General features: G+C 46.2%; 1 protein-coding gene across 1 annotated transcript in view; it reads left to right on the top strand.

Moving 5' to 3' along the window:
• The window catches only part of GPD1L (glycerol-3-phosphate dehydrogenase 1 like), a 47,922-nt gene that overhangs the window by 20,146 nt on the left and 5,059 nt on the right, over window positions 1–22,717 (top strand). Inside the window, exons 4-8 of the mRNA XM_064496808.1 lie at window positions 3,505–3,621; window positions 5,263–5,401; window positions 13,241–13,353; window positions 18,866–19,099; window positions 19,354–19,460. Of these exons, the coding sequence (XP_064352878.1) occupies window positions 3,505–3,621; window positions 5,263–5,401; window positions 13,241–13,353; window positions 18,866–19,099; window positions 19,354–19,460 (710 nt within the window). The remainder of the gene's footprint in view (window positions 1–3,504; window positions 3,622–5,262; window positions 5,402–13,240; window positions 13,354–18,865; window positions 19,100–19,353; window positions 19,461–22,717) is intronic.

Here is a 22,717-nt window from a genome sequence, read left to right as displayed (position 1 = left end):
GTCGTGGTCTGTGAGTGGGCCGAGTGCACCGTACAAATGCAGCTTGTGTTACCTGCTGCTCCTGTGGGTTAAACCCTAAGCATTCAGCCAAGGACAATGGAATGACGTCCGTAGGAGCTGAGTGAGCCCCGGTCGTATTGTCCTAGGGACCCGTCACCTCCAGCCAACTGCAGGTTGTCCTTTGATTTACTGAAGAAGGAAACAGAAGAGACAGGAAGGAATCCAGACCAGCTGGCAGTTTCCATGCAAATGTTTGGTAACAAGGGACCTAAGGATGGGCTGACTCCTTAAAAGTTAAGAATTTATAGGAGGCAGGTAGATTTTTCTGGTGAGTAATTCCTTTCAGTTATTTCATATCACTTTAGAGCTCTGTCGTTCGTATTACTTAGTTTGAAAGTGTTCTGTGAAGTAGCCGGTAGGAAAGGTGATTTTCATTCCCGTTCTGTGTACGGAGTGACTGTGGTCAGTGAAGATGTGTCCTTTGTCTGAGGTCCCACAGCTGGTCAGTTGTGGACGTGGGGCCCCAGTGTACATCTTCAACATCTTTTCTCTGGTTCTGGTGTCTTTTCCATCTCACTGTGTTGGGAAAAGCCCTGAAGGGATGGAAAGGGAGGATGTGTGTGGGCGGCCGGGAAGTGGATGGGAGAGGAGAAAAACAGCTCTGGAGAAGAAGCGTTTGAATTAAAATTCAGGCTGCCAGGCTTCGTATGAGAAAAGGAGTCAGAGAGCAGAAGTCCCAGCCTAAGCAAGGCTAGTAACCCCAGGGGAGCAGGAGTGGGGCGTCAGAGTCAGAGTTCTTACGAAGGCTGCGGGGAGACTGTCTGGGACCACAGACAAATGTATAAGAGCTTAATGAGCTTTGACAGTAAGGGACAAACAGAGCAACTGCAAGTTGGCATTGGGGGTTAATGGGATCAAGTAAGAAACTGCTTTTTTGGAGGAGATAGAATCTCCAGATGCCAGGGAACTAATAGGCAGGTAGATACTTGGTGGTGAATCCTTGCTACACAGCCTAGATTAGCAACCTGGACAAGCCCCTCTGAAGAGGAAGACAGGTTTCCCTCTGCCTTTGAGGGTGTGAAAAAAGAGGGATAAGTGCTAAACTCTGGGTTATGATCTCCTCTGTGAGGAATGACTCTTTTTGTTGCCATTCAAATCAACTTAAGCTGATGTTTTGAGTCATATGACTAAAAATTCAGGTAGAGCTGGTTTCAGGTACAACCAGAACCAGTGGCTTAAATGATGTCAACAAGGCCCCATGTTTTCCTATTTCTCTGCTCTGCCTTCATTCACATCAGAGCCCTTGGCAGGTCTCGGTTCTGCCCCTCACAATGTAAAATGGTTGCAGCTGTTCCAGACCTCGCACCATCATCCCATCCTGTTCCAGGAAAGACCCAGTAGCTGCTGCAGAAGAGTAAGGAAGCTGCTATTCCCCAGAAGCCCCAGCAAACATTGGCTTCCATTGTTTTCTGTGCCTATGAGCTCAAACAACTTAAGGACCATCCATGGGGCAGGGGAAGGGCTACCTCCAACCACATTGCATCGTTAAAATGGGGCAGCAGTAGCTTTTGAAATGAAACTGAGAGGTACTTTTGCTAGAAAGAAGGGGAATGGAGGCTGGGTGGTAAATTACAGAAGTCTTACCCACCAACCGAAGGGAGGAGGGGGTGCAATCATGCCAGGTAGAATTCCTTGGGGAATTCTCTGAGTGAGGGAGTAACTCTTAGCACATGTGTTAGTTAAGAGACTAGAGTAAGGGATAAGGAGAGACGTCATAGTGTGACTTAAAGAGCAAAGGTATTTATTTCCCTCTCACATGACAGTGGTCCGGCAGCTCTTTCACGCCATTATTCTTGGTCCCACGTTTCCTCACCATTTCTGTGCCATTTGCTAGCTCTGGGCTGTCAGTGAGCAGAAAGAAGGGGGAGGGAGTGTGTGGAGGAAACAGCCCCCTGTTTGAAGGCTCTGGGCCTTCAGTAGTGAGTGCTGGCCAGTCCCCAGCATGGTGACCAGTGACCAGAAAACAGAGAAGAAATTTTGTCGAAGAGTTGGCATCTCCACTACAGCTCCCAAACTAGATTTTCTGGGAGGCTTATCCATCCTGAATGATGTTCCCGTGGCAGATAGCACTTCCTCAGAGTGGAATCTTCATCCAGGTCCCTTCATTTTGGGAATCACCAGTGTTTAATGGGAACTAGGTCACTTACAGTTAGGTTAGGTTCAGGTACATATGACAGAAAACCAAAAATACAATGACCTAAGCAAAGTGAATGTTTGCGCTTTGTTTTCTCTCACATAAAAGACATCCATCGTAATAATGATACATCATAGTGTCAGAGACTCTGTTCTGCCATCTCAGTATTTGGTTTCCTCCTCATACTCTAAGGTGATTGCCTGAGCTCCAGCCATCTCTTCACATTCACTCCGGTAAAAAGGAGGAAGAAAGACCTTCAAGGGCATTTACTGGAAGTTACATGCAACACTTCCATTTACACCTTACTGGTCAGCACTTAATTACACAGCTACAAGGATGGCTAGAAATATAGCCTTTTTCCCTGGAGTTAAGAGCCTCACCCCAAAGTATGGGGTTTCTCTTGCTGAGGAAGAAGCGGAGAACAGACATTGGGCAACAAGAGGCAGTCTGTACTAGAGACCTATGCCCCAGTGTCCTCACTAGATGTCCTCGCCTCTGCCTCTGTGTGTGTGTGTGTGTTTGTCCAGGTTAATCTTAAAAACCCATCTTCCTACTTACCTGAGAAAATAAATCATCATAATAGCTAATATGTTTCACGTGCCTGTCAGGTGCCAGACACTGATCTGTAGCGTTTATTCTTCCCAACAGCTCTCTTTCAAAGTGCTTAAAGAAGGAGTGTGTAGTGTGGGACCACTGACAGAGGTGTGGGCAGAGTGGAGGGAACCAGAAGGGCTGGGTGAGGTGCCTGGAGATTAGCAACAGCAGGAAGCCATGGCCACCCCTGGAAGTGCAAGGGGATGGTTGAGTGTCACTCCACCGGTTCAACCAGTGCTTAGAGCCTCGAACTCAGCTGCCTCCTACCAGGTCAGGAGGTGGAGCTGTAGAAGGAAGCCAGGCCAGCAGCACGGCTGGAGTGGCCCCAGGAGGCTGATCGGCACCCTTAACTTCCCTGTCTCTCCTCCCACCTTGGAGCTCGCGATAGCGCCGCCCTTGGGCCGGACCCAAGAGCAGCCTCCCGGGGAAGACAGCCGGGCAAAGATGGGCAGAAAATGGACTGGGGGGTTGGCTGAGCAACAGTATGGTTATGACTCCCTTTTATGGGGAAGGGAACCGAGGCAGGGAGGGAGTAGGGCACTAGCTTGGCTAGTAAGCTGCAGAGATGTGCGTCCTGAGTGAGGAAGGCAGGGCACGCCGCGCTCTTGTCCTGATGGATGGTCTGCGCTTGCGCCACGCAGCGCTCGACTGTTCGGCCCAGGAGTAACAGTTTTCCCCCTCACCATTGCAGGTTGCTGTCTCGAACCTCGGGGTAGGCGGTGCAGGATGCAGACCTGCTGGTGTTTGTCATCCCCCACCAGTTCATTCACAGGATCTGCGACGAGATCACCGGGAGAGTGCCTAAGGACGCGCTGGGCATCACCCTCATCAAGGTGCCGCGGCCCCTCGCTGCGCCGTGTTACTGGGAGCTTCCTTTCCTCTCCCTTTCATCTGTTGGAGGGAAGGAGCTGAAGGGAGGTTACGGCTGGTTTGGGTTTGTTTTCTTTCTTTTTTTCTTTTTCAATTTTTTTGGGAGGGTTATTGAGGTTTATTTATTTTTAGAGGAGGTACTGGGGATTGAACCCAGGACCTCATGCAAAGCATGTGCTCTACCACTTGAGCTATACCCTCCCCTTGGGTTTGTTTCTCAAATATGCCTGGAAGGTGATCAAAACCACGTCTCCCATGAGGCTGACTTAGCTCATATTGAGGAGAGGCTGCTTCCCCATGCAGGAGGTTCTCAGGGGTGAGGGTGCGAGGGTCCCCTGAGAAGCCTTCCCGCCAGAGAGACCCTTTTAGTCCAGTACGTGGGTCTGCGCCTGCGCTCTGGAAATCTCCCACGGTTTGCAATAGCTGCAAAATTAATCATCTTCGTTCCCACATCTGGGTTCATTCCCTAAAGAGGTTGTTTTTAACTGGAAGTCCACAAACCACCCCCAAAGCTCCACAGACAGAATTCAAGATGTTCATGGACTGAAATATAGGGGGGAGGCCCTGCATTTTTATTAATTTTAACTCTGACTGAAACAGGCATTTCGTTCACTTAGGAATGTAGGCCACAAGCCAGAGTTTCATTAACAGTAGTATTAGCAGGACCTTGACCCCGTGGTCAGTAGGTATTTTTGTATCACTTTATGGTGGCTTCACATATCTCAGGGTATCATTTATGCTCATCACTACTTTGAAATTACTGTAATTATTAGACCTACCATGACATCTTTTAATAATTGCATTAATAAAACATATATATTACTTTGCCACAAATTTTTTTGGACATTCTGGTAACAATATTTCAATATAATTGTCTTACATATTTTCCTCTGTGCATATGGATTTTGAGAATGGGTCTGTAAACTTCACCACACTGCCAGGGGCGGGTCCAGGTCATAAGAAAGGTTTAGAACCCCCTGGACAGACTCTGTCCCAAAGTGTTCGTAGGTGAATGTTTATGAAGGCAAACAGCTGCAATGTCATTCAGCAGTAGGGTGGATGAATGAACAGTGGGGGAAACTACACAGCCGTGAATGAGAGTGAACCCTAACATTCATGCAGCCACATGGGTAAATCTCTAACGTAATAATACAGTTCAAAGCAGCACGTTACAGGTGAACAGTACAGTTTCACTCATGGTTTTCAAAAATAGGCATACTGACATAACATTGTTTAGAGATAGTTTTATGTGGCAAATGAGCAAGAAAAGCAAGGGAGTAGGACATAAATCATTCAGGATGGGGGTCAGGGAACAGGGACAGGGAACAGTACTAAGAAGGGGGATGAATTTAGGGAGAGACACAGGAGACCTCAGTGTCTGTCATGTTCTGTTTCTTAACCTCGTGGTTACATGTTCATTTTCATCTGATTGTTACTCTTTAAATAGTACATAGACAGTATGAGTGTTTACCCTTGTAAACAAGAGAGGTTTTTCCAGTTGCGTGTGCCACCGGAGGTCTGAACCTGGATTACTTACAAAGCAACAATCTCCTGCCTCTTTCTTTGGTGGTTTGTTTCCCCCTGACTGGCTGCCGTCCCCGCAGGGCATTGACAAAGGTCCCGAGGGACTGAAGCTCATTTCCGACATCATCCGGGAGAAGATGGGTATTGACATCAGCGTGCTGATGGGCGCCAACATCGCCAACGAGGTGGCCGCCGGGAAGTTCTGCGAGACCACCATTGGTGAGCGCCCCCGGGGATGGGGCCTCGGGAGCCTGGACGTTTGCTGTCTTAACATGTACATTTTCTGTAGTGGACTCTTCCCTGCCCCCTTAACATTTCTGGGGTGGACATTCAGTGGGGTGGGAATTTTATCTTAGGAGCCCATGCTGTGGGATTGGAGTGTTTCAACAGCCTCTGGAGTGAAGGAAAAGCCCAGGAGACCATGCTGACCCGCCGTGATCCAGCAATGACATCATTGAGGCTAAAACACAAGGGTGCTTGTACCAAGAAGCAGAGAATGGGGACATCCATGGTGGGGCTCCCCTGGCCATAGAAACCCAGCTTCTCGTTACTCACAAATGCCAGGACCTGGATCCTCACTGGATTCCAGTGAGATCTAAAAATTGGTGGGAACGATCCCCACTTTCAGGTGAGCAAGCCGAGGCTCAGAGAGGAAGTTACCTGTCCCCAGGGTCACAAAGCTAGAGAGCCTGGGCATGAACTTGGGTCCCCTGTTTCTTGAAATCTCTTTCTACTCTCGTACACTGGTGTGAGACTTCAGTTTCTTATAAAGAGGGCTTTGGAGTTCCCGTGTGCCTATGTAGCATGTTATAGGACTCAGAGAGAGAAATATCGTTGTGTTTGCGGATGCTTTGCAAATGTCTGTCTGCTACTCCCAAACTTACTTCCACCCTTGTCAGACACACCAGCGATGTGAATTGCTTCTCCTTAGCAGCTCTGTTAAACGAAGCACTGAGAGAGGTCAGGCTCTTCTGAGTAAGTTAGGGTGAACAGGGAAGGGCGGCTCCTGGTTCTTATGCCTCAAATTAGGACATTTTTTACTTTTTTTTTTTTCCTTTTCTTCTCCTTTACTTTTATTAAAAAAAGGTTTTTTTTTTAATATGTCTGACATTTGCCTTTTTAACTGTTTAAGTGTACAATTTGGTGGCTTTAAATATATTGACATTGTGCAACCACTACCTTTATCCATTTCCAAAACTTTAATTACCCCCAGAGAAATTCTGTACCCAGCAAGCAATAACTGAGGATTCCTCCCTTCCCGCAGTCCCTGGGAGACACCACTCTACTTTGTGTCTGTCTGAATTTGCCTATTCTAGGTATTTCATATAAGTGGGCTCATACCGTATTTATCCTTTTCTGTCTGACTTATTTCACTTATAATGTTTTCAAGTTTCATCCATGTAGCATGTAACAGAATGACATTCTTTTTTATGGCTGAATAGTATTTCATTGTATGGATGTGCTGCATTCTGTTTGTTCACCTATCTGTTGATGTGAGGTTGTTTCCATCTTTTCAGCTACTGTGAATAGTGCTGCTCTGCCCCTGGGTATGTAAATACCTGATTGAGTACCTGCTTTCAGTTCTTTGGGGTATATACCCAGAAATGAGATGGCTGGATTATACGGTCTTTCTGTGTTTAATTTTCTGAGGAACCGACAAACTGTCTTGCACACAGCCTTTTACATCCCCCGAAAGGTGTATGATTTTAAACTGTAAGCTTAGTCTACTCCAGCTCTTTAAGTATCAGAACCGTAGTTGTCTTTTTGAAGGTGCTTGTTGAATGTATGCATGCAGTAGTATGAGTCTCAATCAGCATCATTCCAGGATAGAAGTTCAGGTGGGTTGATTTAGCTTCCAGGGAAGAACTGTTAGTAACAGATTGATGAACACCTCTGTTCAGAGATGAAAGTCTGTATTTTCTCCAATAAATTAAGTTCCTATTGCCAAGTTTTCTCCTTCATTTATCTGTTTATTTATTTGTTTATCCCTTTAATGGAGGCACTAGAGATTGAACCCAGGACCTTGTGCCCACCAAGCACACACTCTACCACTGAGCTGTACCCCCACCCCTTCTCCTTAATTTTTAATTGTATGGATATTCCCTGATTACTGTGGAAAACAGAGATAATCAAAAGAAAACCTTTTAAAATTTCATTTAATTTTTATCTCTTCTGTTTTTGTAAATTGTGTCTGTAGCTGTTACGCCCTCTTTTATGATCGCTCCACTTACTTGGTGTGTAACAACCGACTTCCTAAGTCTGTCAGCTTACATCTTTATAGTTGCAGAGCATTCCGTTGACAATCCCGTGTATCTGGGCACTTAGATTTTTTTTTTTTTTGAGAAATAATAATTTTGGAGAGGAGAGGTATCACAAATACTAAAAGGAAGAAAACAAAATGACCTATAATAACATGGCTCAGGTTGATATTTATGAAGGCCATACAGACACAGGTAGGAAAATTCAAACAGCATGAGAAGGTGTAAAATTAGAAGTAAGATTAGAGTTTTCCATCTGTTCCTTCTTCCCAGAGGGAGTCACTGTTAGCATTTTCCAAGCATCCCTCCAGGAAAAAAACTGACACATGTGTATGACTAGCCTGTATACAGGTTTTATTCTTTCACAGTTCTTTCATTCATCTGTGATTTTAATGTAGCCTGTGAAATTGTTATGTAATTACTATTTTTTTTAATACTAACTAGTTGTTCCCACTCAGTCCTATTTGCTAATAGTCAATTTGCTAATCGGTTGGGAATGACTGGTCACCCATTCATTCTGTAAGGCTGAGACTTCTCCAGTCCTTGGGTGAGACCTGTAGGTTTTGGCTATGATTTTTACTGGCCTCTGAGCCCTGTTGTAAGGAAATGCATTAGGCTTTTTTGGTTTGTAAGACAGACAAATGCACAGAAGTCACATCTCTTCACCTCTGGTTTCTGTTTACCCAGTGCTCCCACTGCCTTGTCTGTGGGTTGGACCATGGCTGGCAATTAAATTCAGTAAAACGTTGAAAGTAAGAACAGGAAAGTGACACTTGCTGAATTTTCTTACGTAACCTGACTTTGATCGTGAAGGAATATCAGACAAGCCCAAAGTAAGGGATGTGGTACAAAACAGCTGGCCAGTACTCTTCAAAAATGTCTGTGACGTGGACGAGGACGAAAGGCTAAGGGAGTGTCTAGTGCAGGATCCTGGGATGGATCCTGGTTGAGGAGGGGAGGTTGCCATAAAGGCAACACTGAGGTGATGCGTGAGTTGGAGTAAGGGTTGTAGTTAGATAATTATATCAACATTAAAATTTCTGGACTCAGCGGGGTGGGTATAGCTTAGTGGTAGAGCATGTGCTTAGCTTGCATGAGGTCCTGGGTTCAATCCCCAGTAACTCTGTTAAATTAAAATAATAATTAATAAATAAGCCTAATCCTCCCCCCCCCCCCCCCAAAAACCCACGAAACAACAAAAAAAATTCTGGATTCAGTCATTTCCCCTTGGTTATCCAGATCTCCTTTCTTGATGACATTAGCAGCCAACTCATTTTTAATTATGAGGGATTCACGGATCTTAGCCCTCTTGAGTCGTCTGTGGAGGAGGGAGAAAATGGCATTATTTTCAGCTCTGGAAAAATACCGCTGAGCACGGGGAACTACGGCGCCCCCTTGTGGTGAGAGCTCCCTTCCTTCTTGGGACTGACTGCACAGAGTCCCAGACTTCCACTCACCCACAAATACCGTTCAAAGCCTGTTCTGTGTCAGTCATGGTGCTAAATGTCAAGAATACATAAGCTCCTGTGTGGAAGGAGCTTCTAAGTACACAAATAGGGAACTGCAAACTGATGGGAGGGTTTTGAAGGAGTTTTACTCAGTAGGTTATCTCCAAAACATGGTGTAGCTGAGAACGGGGATTTTCCTGTTTTTTGATTCATATGGAGTCTGGGGAGCCCTTGCACACAGCTGTTGGGCATTACCTGTTCTGGACCAGATGCCCCAGGTCCCTGTGTGCGGCGTCACTGCTTATGACTGATAACGATAATATGGTTAGTGCTTCCTTATCCACGATTTAAAATAATAAAAGATAAAAATTTAAAAGGTGCATTTGAGAAAATGTAAGATTGCTGTCAGTCAAGCCCACCTCCCTAATGGACACCGTGTGGAATTTGCAGCCACCGAGGCATTGACAGACGCCACCTTGTATCAGTGGTAAATGGACACGTTCTCCCTGTCAGGTTGCTCCCAGGTGCCGACGGCTGGATGAAAGTGCCTCGGGTGGGGGCCTGTCTGTGACAGTTGTCAGCATCCCTCGTGTCGGAGGCCCGTGGTCAGGGACAGCGGAGAGAGACAGTAATGACATCCTGATGTGGGGCTGGGGCCGGTTTACCCAACCCAGGTGATGAAACAGTGCTGCTGGCCTGGAGGACTGTTTAGAAAAGGAAGGGGACAGTTTGCTCAAATGGACATACTTCTAGTATTTGGACAGAGGAGAACTCAGCTAAATAACTGATAACAGCACGGCCTGTAAAATAGAAAATGTGTTTCTATTTCTGAGGATCTAGTGTAGACATCTTAAATATTTTATGGAAAATTTCCTTAAACCAAACAAAATTAGGGAGAACAGTATCAGGACCCCACCGCCTGTCTTTAGTAATGAGTAGCTTCTAGCCAGTCTTATTTCATCTTTCCACTCTCTCCTGGGTCATTTTGACATTATATTACTTCTGGGTGTCATTTTAGTTGTTGACAATTGTTTTTTTTTCTGCATCAGGAGACAATAGCTCTAATTGTGATGTTTGTTTGTTGCTTATCTTATCTTTTCTTGCCCCAGAGAGGAATATAGCACAGAGAGAGCCTGGGCCCAGGAGTCAGAGCACTGGGTTAGAATACAGGCTCTGCCTCCTACTAGCTGTGTGACCTAGGGCAACTCGGTAAACCTCTCTGGGCCTCCTGTCTATAACCAGGGAAAAATCAGGCATAAGCACGTTAAGTGTCAGCTGTCCTGTTGTTGTTACATAGGACCTTTGCAAGCTTGTTGTGACAAATAGGCTGTTTTCACACCTGATTCTTATTTAACCTCACTCCAGTCCTGATGGTGTCATCCTGTCTTACTCATGGGGAAGCCAAGGCTGGAGGAGGTTAAATCAGAGGTTTGCAGACTTGTCTGCCTATTGGAGTCACCAGGGGAGCTTCGAAAATTACTGATGCTTGCTCAAACCAGAGCTTATGGTTTAACTGGTCTGACTTACTTATTTATATTTGGAGGAGGTACTGGGGATTGAACCCAGGACCTCATGAGTGCTAAGCATGCATTCTACCACTTGAGCTATACCCTCCCCCCAATTGGTCTGGGATGTGACTGGCCTTCCTTTTTTTTTTCATTTTTCTGTTTTACTAAGTAGAATTGTTACAGTTTGACTGCACATATATGATATATTGCATGTAAATACATATACACAATATACTGCACATATTTTTTAAATTTACATATATGTACTGTTCATTGTTTCTAGGAACGTTTAGAGCTTTAGCTTTTTAAACTTACGTAGTTATCAAAGGAATAAAGCCAACCACAAAATAAGAATTAATTTAAAAATTTGCATTCACCCCACTGTTAACGGCCACATTATTTATAATTGCCAAGATATGGAAGCATCCTAAGTGCACATCAATAGATGAATGGATAAAGAAGATGCAGCATATGTATATAATGGAATACAACTCACCCATAAGAAAGAAAGATATTTTGCCATTTGCAGCCCTTCATTCACATTTTTTTTTTCACTCCCAAAACCAGAATTTTGTAACTGGCAGAAACAGTTCCATTGCATCAAAAAAAAAAAAAAAAAAAAAAAAAAAAAACCCAAAAACCAAAAATACCTAGAAATAAACTTAACCAAAGGGGTTACCTATGCTGTGAAAACTGTAAAACATTGATGAAGGAAATTGAAGATGATACAAAAAAATGGAAATGTGTTCTTGAATTGGAAGAATCAGCATTATCAAAATCGGCCTTCCGTGTTTTTAAAGATCACCAGGTGATTGTAACGTGCACCCAAGCGTGGGGGCAGACTCAGGAACTGAGAGGCAGGAAGGGCCCGATGGCTGTGGTCCTCAGGGGGCTGTCTGCCGGCTCTGCTTGGCGACCACCATGTGGGCCCCAGGACTTTGCTGGCAGATTTTGTCATCCTGATCGTTGGAGCCCTCCCGGGGCTGAGTCCCCACCTTGTCCCCCACCCATCAGAGCAGCGTTCACATCAGGCTTAATGTGTAAAGTTTTATTTTTGTTTTGAACCAAAAGCCTCTAAACACAAAAAGTGTGAAAACTACTGAGCTTCTGTGTCCTTCCAGGCATGATCCCAAGGGAGGGGAAACAGTGGGAGCAAAAACAAGGATCCTTTGAGTGCACTTCTGTCTCCAGCAGTTTAGTCAGTGAACATATTTGTTGGTATTGCATCAGTTCTCTGATCCATAGTGATGCTCAGTAACAGACAGTCCCAGAATCTCAGTGGCATCCAAAGCAAGCCCAGCTCACAGGTCTGTGGGTCCCCTGGGGCGCTGGGGTGGCTGTGGTCCTTGCATCTCATCTTCCTGTGGGGCCCAACGGGCTGGCCGGGGTGTCTTCCTCTCACAGTGAAGGCAGAGGGACATGAGAACCAGCCCTACTCCTGCACATGTGGGCTTCAAGTCTGCAGTGTATCAAGTCTATTAATGTTCCCTTGACCACAGCAAGTCACAGGACTGAGCCCAAGGTCAGGGGATGGGGAAATTTGCCTCACCCACTGTGAGTCCTGGCACATGGTGTGGTCAAACCTGGCATTGGTAGAAAGGGAGGTATTCTCCCATGGAAACGAGAGGGTGATTGGTATTGATCAATAATATGTATGTTACAGATATAAACACAGAAATCGAGCTTATAAGTATCGATGGTAGCAAAAAGTCAGGGACAGTTTTAGATATCAAACAATAGAAAGATGCTTAGATAAAATGCAATGCATGTGCACAGTAGAATACAGACATTTAAAATAATGTAGAAAATACATCATTGAAAATTATTCATGCCATAAATGGGGGAAAGCAGATTTTGGACACATACATGTCATGTTCCCAATTTTGAGAAAACCTATGTATATTCCTATTTCAGTAAGTTAAAGCTGTATGCAAAGTGTTATGATCATCTCTGGTGGAATAATGGAATATTTTCATTTTCTATTTCTAGTCCTGTGAGTTTTCTAAAATTTCCTATAATGAACATATGTTACCTTTGTAATAAGAAAAAAAAGGTCATTTTAAACTGTGTTAGATGTGAAAATTAAGATTAGAGGCTGCCATGGATTTACCCTATAATCCAGCTGTCCCACTCCTGGGCACATATCCAGAGGGAACCTTAATTCAAAAACACACACACAGCCCAGTGTTCATAGCAGCACTATTTACAATAGCCAGCACATGGAAACAACCTAAATGTCCATCAACAGATGACCGGATAAAGAAGTTGTGATATATTTCTACGATGGAATACTACTCAGGCATAAAAAGAGTGAAATAATGCCATTTGCAGCAACATGGATGGACCTGGAGACTGTCATTCTAAGTGAAGTAAGCCAGAAAGAGAAAGAAAAATACCATATGATATCACTTATGTGTGGAATCTAAAAAAAAAAAAAAAAAAAAAAGACAAACATTTATAAAACAGAAACAGACTCACAGACACAGAAAACAAACTTACGGTTACGGGGGTGGGGGGGAGGGAGTGGGAAGGGATAAATTGGGAGTTTGAGATTTGCAGATACTAACTACTATATATAAATTAGATAAACAGGTTTATACTGTATAGCACAGGGAACTATATTCAATATCTTGTAGTAACTTATGGTGAAGAAGAATATGAAAATGAATCTATGTATATTCATGTATGACTGAAGCATTATGCTGTGCATGAGAAATTGAGAAATTGACACAACACTGTAAACGGACTATACTTCAATAAAAAAATATATATTTAAAAAAAGAAAAAACTTAAAAAGGATTAGAGGAGCTGCTATTAATTTCCTTTTTTCTAACCTTTCCATAGGCAGCAAGATAATGGAGAATGGCCTACTCTTCAAAGAGCTTCTGCAGACTCCAAATTTTCGAATTACAGTGGTTGATGACGCAGACACCGTGGAACTTTGTGGTGCTCTGAAGGTAAAGCCAGCCTTGTTCTTGGTTAGCATTATGGCATCGGACCCCGGAGAATGGGCTCTGTGTTCCGTGCACTTACTTCAGGGAAGAATAGTGAATTGGCAGCCTTGTTTATCACTTCCTGCTTTGCCCTAGCCTCTCCCAGGGCGATTAGAGTTTCTCTCTCACTCCTGGTTTGTTTTTATTTGTAAATCTGGGGGAAGTGTGGTGTTTTGTTCTTTGAGAAAGTGACAGCATTAACAATTGGAAAGCAAGGGGCGAACTTTGATGTGAGAGCCCAGTGTTCTATTAATTCACACATCTCTCCTACATATTACCTTGAGCAGGAAGAGGAATTTGGTCCTTCTGAATGATGCTACCCTATTGGCTTGCTGGTTTGGTTGGTTGTTCTTTTGGGGGGCGGGGGGAAGAGTCTGCTGCTGAGGGAGATTTTCCTAAGAATAGCTTTATCTTTGCCTTTAAGGGAAAAGATCAGATTAAAGAAGCAGTTTCTATTGGCCAGTGGCTTGGGAGGGTTAAGGGAAGTTTCTGCACTTGGACTCAGGCTCCTGACTTGTTCCCTCTGCCTTGGAAAGTTGGTCCCTCTCTCTATCCTGACTGTGGGGAGCAGTCAGCAGGGAGCTGGGCTGCAACTTCGAATCCTTCTCCCCTTGGAATCAGCTGCCTTAGCTGCCATCTAAAAAAAAAAGGAGAAAGGAAGGAAAGGAGGGAAGGAAGGGCTGTAATGGAAAAGAATCTGGAAAATACACGTATTTGTGTGTGTGTGTGTGTGTGTGTAACTGAATCACTTTGCTTTACACCAGAAACTAACATTGTAAATCAACTATACTTCAATTAAAATATAAGAATTTTTAAAAAAGAAGAAGAAAGGACGGAGAAAGGGGGGACAATAGTGTTAGAGTGCGTGGTTAGCATGCATGAGGTCCTGGGTTCAATCCCCAGGACGTCTGTTAAAATAAACCGACCAACCAGCCAACCTATGTCCACCCCCCTCCCCCCAAAAAAAGAAAACTGGAGGGAAGGAAGGAAGGAAAGAAAACAAAGAGCTTCAATGTGAATGCATAGCCCCTTTGAGTCACTTTTGAATCACGTCTTTTGTAGCAGAAGCTGCTTTTCAGGAATTTGAGGACCTAGGGATGGAAATGAAGTGATCTGGCCTTGGCCTCACTTTGTCAGATGAGAATCGCAAATATCGAAAAGAATGCGGGGGAGCCCAGCCCAAAGAGCACCTTCTCACTCTTTCTCCAAATTGCACATCTTTTTTTCTAGTCAGAATTTAAAACCACTTCCTAGATTTAATATCGTGTGTGTGCACGTGTGGTCATGTCCCCAGATGACAAGAATTTAAAAAATTGAAGCCAACCAGGGACTTGGGCTCCCAGGCATCCCGCATCCCTGCCGCATGCTGGCAGGTATTCTCACGTTGCACGCAGCCTGGTACAAGTTTAAGACACTGCCTTTGGTGGCATTGTTTGTTTTTGTTGGTTGAGATTTTTATGTGTTTTTAATAGTCCTTCATTAAACTAATGACCACTCGCCAGCAGGGCATTGGGAAGGCTAATTGCTCAGCACGGCCTGTGTGCTTCAGAGCCGTTTTTGAAGTGACTGGGTTATTCTGGGCAGTGGATGGAGAGGCTGTGAAAGCCTGCCGGGAACAAAGGTGCTGGAGGCGAAGAGAGATTTTACATTGAGGGCTCTGGAGAAGCTTCTGCTAACAGGGCCACACACTGGTCTTGTGTTTGAACTTAGCGTGGCTTTTCATTTCTGTTGGCAGGAAGCCTGCCAGTGGATTTGCGGGGGGAGTGGGGGGAGGCAGATAGGGGTTGAGGACCATTGATCATCCTTCCCCCGGCTTCCCTGTGAAACAGGAGCTGTCACCATCATTCCTGCCAGCCTGCATCAGAGCTGGGAGTTTTGAAAACTGAGAAACAGGCACTTTGGCAGTAATTGAGTCTAACAAAATCAGGCGATACAAAGAGTAAATGACTCAAACGTAGCACATATTAGCACAGTTAGCACGGTCAGAACGTGAACGCGGGCGTTAAGAATCAGTCTGGTGTTCTTCAGTGACTGTGCACGGCCTGACTTTTCCGGTCTGTGTCCAGGCAGTTGAATAACATGAAGCCTTTCCCTGTCAGAGCCTGCCAAACAAGGGCAAATGGGCATATGCCTCTTTGATTATGTAATTAATATTTTGTTTTCTTCCTGATTTTAATAGGTGGTGCAGGGGGGAGGGTATATCTCAGTGGCAGAGCACATGCTTAGCATGCACGAGGTCCTGGGTTCAATCCCCGGGACTTCCATCAAAAATAAATAAATAAAATAAGTAAACCTAATTACCCCCCCCCCAAAAAGGTAGTGCACATTCACTGCGTTTCACACAACAGAGAGGTGTAAAGAAGAAAGTGGACATGAGCGATAACCCCTACACCCTGAGATAAACGCCCTCTCTGCTTGTTGTGTACCCTTTTTAGTGAGTATATATGCAAGTGTACGGCCCCTTTCTAAGACAAAATCTAGATCTTACTGTTCAAGTAGTTTCTGTTGTACTTTTTCACATTAACAACGTTTAGTAATCTTCTCCATGCTAGAAAATTTTAAAGGTACGGTTTTTTTGGTGCTCAAAAAATGAGAGCATTTGACTTACAAAAAAAGGGGTAAAAGAGAAAAAAGATTAACAACTCCCTACAAGGATAAAATAGAGAAGTCAAAGGAATTGTGCAAAATCATTTTGTACTAGTGCATCTTACGGCCTTAAAATGTCCTTCCCTTCTTAGCTGTGTAACTCTTAATCAGGAAGGATGTATTCTTTTTTAAATATCAACTTTAAGCGTGATTTGTGTGCATTAAACTGCATCCATTTAAAGTATGTAATACAATGGGTTTTAACAGTTGGGTATATACATCCTGAAAATCACTATACAGAGCATTTCCTTCACCAGAAAACAATTCTGTATGTCTCTTTGCAGTGCACCCTTGCCTCCCAAGCTAGCAGGCTCTCATCTGCTTTTGTTCACTATAGTTTGCATTTTCTAGAAATTTTACAATGGAGTTGTATAGTGTATACTTCTCTATGTCTGGCTTGGGTGTATTTTTGTTTTAATGTAAAATTTAACAGGCACTTCACATAGAAAAGTACAGAAATTAGAAGTGTACAGCTCAACCTATGTTATTTTTAGTAAATGCTTTATCAGGTAAGTTTCATTAACAGAGACCCAAAATAATAGTGGCTGAACAAGGAGGAAGTTTCTTTCTTATGTAAAAATCCTGACTCCAGATGACAACTCCATTCACAGAATTTTCAGGGACCTAGGCTCCTTCCAGCGCATGAGATCTTGTACTCATGTTCTAAGATGGTGACCAGAGCTCCAACCATCACATCTGCCTTCCAAGTCAGCAGGGTCCAAAGACAAAAAAAAAAAGGACAAAGGGCATGTGGCAGCTGTAAAAGGCAGGTTCTGGGGAGTCACAGTGTAACACTTTGGCTTCATCTCAATGGGCAGTACTTAACTGTACTGCAAGGGAGGTTGGGAATTTTTTCCCTCTGAATAGCCATATACTTGTATGAAAATCAGGGACTCCATGACTCTGGAAGAAGAGGGGAGTAGATTGGGAGATAAACCCATTACCTGAGCTGCAGATGCACAGCATTCCTTTGCAGGGTTGTCTGTGGTGAGGTTCACTGCCCTAATTGCTGAGAGTGTTGGTTCCCTCCAGGACTTTGGCTGTGATGAACCGTGCTGTGGGGCACAGCCTGGTGCCTAGTCTCTTGCCAGGGCTCCTGCTGGAGCCCATTAGCCATATGTGGCTATTTGCATTTACACTAAAATTAATTAAAACTTAGAAAAAACTAAAAATTCTGTTCCTAAGTCACAGTAGCCACATTTCAAAGACTCAGTAGCCATGTCTTTAGTGAGTCTCGGTGGCTACTGGCTCCTCTACTGTGTAAGCAGAACATTTATATCATTGCAGAAACTTCTGGCGGACGACTCTGCTCTAGCTCGGGCAGCTTCTTACCTGGGTTCTCAGCCTGGCTACCTTACACAGGGCCCGACCTGCAAACCACACGTGGTACCTTGCCCATACTTAACCTGCACTCCGCAGACGGTTTCTTCCTGGGTCAGATGCCCTGGGAACTGGCCTCAGAAAGAGTCAGATGGATTGTCAGACTTCTAGAAAATACTGACTTGGGTTTCAGCAGGGCCATTCTTCCTAGGTGGTGAAAGTGTTTGCATAACCTAGTCTTTTTGTGGGAGGATGAGAGGGAAAGAAATTGAGCCCCATCTAACCCGCCCCAATTCAGAATTGCACAGACCGCACTTCAGGGAGGATGAGTGCCTCCGAGTATTGCAGTCAGCCAGGAATTGGGGAAGGGCTTGAGCACGTCTCTCTTCTGAAAACCAGGGTATTTTTAGCTCCAGAATCGTTTAAAGCAGATTTAAATGCACAGTGGATAATGATAAATTTCACAGCTGAGCAGATCTCAGAGGACATCTGCTCAGATGCTATTCAAACACAGTCTGACAGGCTCAGTATGTTTATTTTTCTTTTGACAGTGATAAGTGGTGGAGCGAGAGAGTGAGGATTTCAAGATCTATCATAAAGAGATTAAATTGGGTCAGGGCCCAGGGCCCCACCAGGAGGGAGGCGTTTACTCTGTAGTGGTCCCCTGCCCCCTGATAGTGGGGAGGGTCAGACATGCGATGGAAATTCAGCTGGTCCCAACCTGGGTGCCCTCAGACCACAGGCATCCTCATCTGCCTCTTCTCTGAGTGCAGAGACACAGAAGGTCAGACACACTGCAGTGGAGCTCAAGGCTTATCTGTCCAGCTCCTGCTTGGATGCTCCCAGTGACAGAGCGCTCACTCCTTTGCCTCTGTCTTCTTTGTTGGGTGGGGTCCGCTCTTCTTGTGAGAAAGTTCTTATCTTCCTGAACTGGCCACTCTGTGCCTCCTGCTCACAGGCCTTGGGCAGCCTTGTGTGATCTGGTCCCCGGAGAGAACGAGGGAGCCGGGTTCAAAGCCCAGCTGTACTGGTCCTGATTGTGCAACCTTGGGTGAGCTACTTACCCTCTGTGTCTTGAGTTTCCTCTCCTCTTGCTGTGCACAGTAACAGGACCTGCCTTATATGAGTGTTGTGAGGATTAAGTGACTTAACATATGAAGCACTTTGAACAGTTCAATAAGGTTAACTGCTATTGTCATTTTTATTATTTTGCACCGTAAATTATATCCAAACAGTATGTGACTGGAGACTGCTATGTGCTGTTCTCTGGCTTGTGCCCGATCGCCCAGTGACCCCATGTCTGGGCCTTTTGTCCTTTGGAGAGAGAGATGGGAGCCTGTCCCCCCCCCCCCTTTCTGTCTCTCTCTTTCGGGTACAGTAGCAGAATCCAGGGTCGTGCGGGAACCAGGGGAGTCAGCGTCCTTGCCTCGGTCTCTCCCCACCTCCCCGCAACCTTTTCCGCAGCAGGTGTGTGTGTGACGGCCCCCTGGGCTTCTTGTCTCCTCCGCAGAACATCGTGGCCGTGGGCGCCGGGTTCTGCGACGGCCTCCGCTGCGGCGACAACACCAAAGCGGCCGTCATCCGCCTGGGGCTCATGGAGATGATCGCCTTCGCCAGGATCTTCTGCAAGGGCCAGGTGTCCACCGCCACCTTCCTGGAGAGCTGCGGCGTGGCCGACCTGATCACCACATGCTACGGGGGCCGGAACCGCCGGGTGGCCGAGGCCTTTGCCAGGACCGGAAAGGTAGCCCCCGCCTGCCCTCCCCGCAGCCCCATCCCCCGCGAGGGCCTCCCGGGCCGGAGAGAGGCCGGCCTTTGCTGCCTGCGGGGGTGCTCCTGCTCTCACCTGTCTGCCTTCACTTAAAAGCCCTTCAGTCCTACGATGCCCCTTGAATGTCTTTATCTCTCCTTGGCCTGCAGCCCCCCTCCCACCCTTCCTCTTGAAATCGGTGGTCCTCCAGACTTTACAGGAGGCTGTATTCACCCTTTGTCTTTAAGACCATCGAAGAACTAGAGAAGGAGATGCTGAATGGGCAGAAGCTGCAGGGACCCCAGACTTCGGCCGAGGTGTACCGCATCCTCAAGCAGAAGGGGCTGCTCGACAAGTAAGTGTCCGTTGTCCGCGAGGCGGGAACGGCCGTCAGCCCCCCTCGCTCGGGACCACCGGCGCGGTGCGCGCCTGCGCGCAGCTGTTGGACGCGCGTGCGCAGAAAGCGCCTGGAGGCGTTCGGTCCCTGGCGCGGTGGGAAGTCTGGCAGGGAACACCCGCCCGCCCTGAAGAGGAGTCTCTACACCAAACACGACACGAGGGCGAAGGGTCAGTGCTGCGAGGCACCGTTCAGAATAGGAAGTTGGGGGTTCCGGCTGGTCCTGCAGGGTGTTTGGTGAAAGCTACACGTTATATGTTTTAAAATGGAAGGGAAAAAAAAAGAGATGATTTCGGTGTTTTAATAAAAAGATAAGTCTTGTTTATAAAAGGAAAAACAATTCATGGAAGAAGGAAGGACAAGTCACCCCAGGACTCTAGGACCAGGCCCCCCGGCCCTAGATATGTGTTGGGTATGGCGAGCAGCCTTGCCATCTCCCTGTCCTGCAGGTGTACCCATGCGTCCTCTGCTGCCTGTCCAGGCCGGGCACGTGGTAAAGGCAGCTTGGGTCGGCTTGGTCTGCCTCCAGATGGACGGATGGAGCCCAGCCTCTGAGGCCGCTCCAGCCCCTCCTCCTGTTGGTTTGCTGGGCCTGTGTCTGTAATTACGATGCTGCTGCACCGCCCTGTAAATGCTTAGGCAGTGCAGCCCTAACTCTCCTGTAATGTCTGGGAGACGGGGAGTTGGGGGCCTCCGGAATGAGGATAAGGGAGCTGGTCCCGAGCATGCACGTATCCACACTGGGTGGTGGGTCGGGTCTGTGCAGACGCTGCTGGTCCCAAGCACGCATCTTCATCCCACTGGCAGCAGCTCTCCTCCTTGTTCGTCTGGTTCCCTATTGAATGTTGGAAATGAGGGATGACAGGGCATTTGTCTTCCTTCTTTAATTTGCATTTTATTTTCCTGAGATGGCTTTCAAAGCCAGCCAGGCAGAAGTGGAAGTCATAAACAAGCCTCAGAGGAGAACTACCTTTAAATCGTGGTTAAAAGGAAAATGCCTCTGACACACATGGCTTTCCTTACATACTGACAGCAGACGGTGATATGCTTGTGTATGGCTGGGGCTACTTTCATGACTTAACTCTTTATCGGGAATTTTTTTAAAGTCTTAAAAGAATACCTGGGTGTTTGATGATGGTAAGTGTCTACTAGTCAGTTTTAAAGTGGCATCTGTGTGATACAGAGTTAGAATCCTAGGATCCTAATAGCTCGCCGATAGTGTGAGCTCCTGTCCTTTGACAGGATTCTATAAGTTGACCTGTTGGCCAGTGTGAATCTGTGTGCATCCTCTGACTGCCGGAGGATACAGGCTGGAGCGGGTGTTCTGGGATCAGTACTTGCCTGGGTTTTTGTTGGCTTTTTGGGGGAGGGGGTTGAGGTAATTAGGTTTATTATTTTTTTAATGGAGGTACTAGGGATTGAACCCAAGACTTTGTGCTAAGCACGCGCTCCACCACTGAGTTATACCCTCCCTCCTTGTTCCTGCCTGTTTTAAAAGCAGGTGTAACCAAGCCGGAGAAGCCCGGCTCTGGACGACACCTCCCCAGTCATTTTCTTTCTTTTAATTTGAAATTGAACAGACTGTGCCTGTGCTTTATGAGGTTGCTGCTGCATTGGGTTTGTGGGGTGGGACGGGTACACCCCTTCTCCTGGACTGAGTGCCGAGTCCTGTGGGTCTCTCCCCCACCGCCTCTTACCTTGATTTCTTTTCTATTCTAGCCATCCCCACTCTGGTCTTCCTCTCTTTCCTTCTCCCCTCCCTCTTATAGAAAGAGCAGTGAGCAGGGCAGTGACCTTGTAGCTCACTAGCTATGTTGTCTATTTTTAGCTGTTCTGTGCCCTGGTGGTCTTTATCTGCAGAATCAAACTGGTAGACCGGATGGTTGCCCTCTACCCTGAGGATTCTCACTCAAAGGTCTCCTGCTCTTAGGAAATGGGGTTCATAGTCCCTGGGTTGGCATCTGAAGCAGCCCCTCTCAGCCTAGTACCAGCTTAGCTTCTGACAGCAGGTCCTGGGGCCCCTGCTGTAGCTGACAGGACCTCCCTTTGCCCCCACGTGCCTCCTTTGCAGAGTCTTGTGTGAGTCTGTCCTGCCACTGGCTCACCTGGACACCCCCTCATCACCCTCGAGGCAGCCCACTGTGTCCTCAGAGAGCCTCTTCCATGTCCTCCAGAGGCAAATAACTCTCCCTGCTTCGAACTTACTGTTGAGACCAACTATCAGCACATTTTTTCTGTAAAGAATCACACAACAGGTATCTTTGTTGGTCACGTCCGGGTCTCTGTCCTGTATTCTTTGTTTCCTTTTACAGTCCTTTAAAACTGTGAGAATTGTTCTTAGCCTACAGGTCACAGGCCAGCCTTGCTGCTCAGAGCCTGGTCTGACACCCCCTGGTTTAGAGAACATTGCAGCTGATGTGCTGGGGACTTCCTACGCAAATGTACAATTTTACTTTTATTCTTCAAATTTGGTTGTGAGGGGGGCACATGCTTCTGGTAGAAAGAAATTAAAATCACACAAAAAGGCACCCAGGGAAAAAAGTGGGTCCTGATCTCCACCCCAAACGGAGGTGGCCTTCTCAGTGTTCAGTAAACTTTCCACACGGCCCTTTCCTTTGTGTGACGGGTGACGGCCTCCATCGTCTACTCTGTCCCTTTTCTTCACCATGGGATGTATTCTGAAGATCATTTTCTCATCTGCACCTCGAGGTCTCATTTAATGACTGGAACATTCCACTGTGTGGGAGAACCTCAGTTTGACTGACCCAGTCTTCTCTCGACAAAAGTGAAGGTTGTCCAGGTACTTCTGCTGTTTCGAAGTTTGCTTTATTTAGTTTCCTTATACGTGTGTCTTTATGACCCTGTGTGAGTGTTCAGGTGTCTGTGTTAGTTTGCTGGCGGCTGCCACAACAAAATACCACAGATCAAGGGGCTCACACAACAGAAATTTATTTCTCACAGTTCTGGAGGCCGGAAGTCCAAGATCAAGGGGTGGGCAGGCCGACTACTACGGAGGCCTGTCTTCTTGGCTTGTAAACGGTGGTCTTCTCTCTGTGTCTTGCCGTGGTCTTCCCTCTGGACATGCCTGAGTCCTAATCTCCTTTTCTTGTGAGGACATCAGCCATATTGATGAACACTTTGATTATCTCTTGAAGTGCCCTGTTTCCAGATACAGCCACATTCTTAGGTCCTGGGGCACTGGATGAATGTGGGGT

This window comes from Camelus dromedarius, chromosome 17 (genome assembly GCF_036321535.1).
Source record: "Camelus dromedarius isolate mCamDro1 chromosome 17, mCamDro1.pat, whole genome shotgun sequence".
Taxonomy (NCBI): domain Eukaryota; kingdom Metazoa; phylum Chordata; class Mammalia; order Artiodactyla; family Camelidae; genus Camelus; species Camelus dromedarius.
Note: the sequence above shows the minus strand (reverse complement) of the source record. Positions and strands in the feature narration are given on the sequence as shown.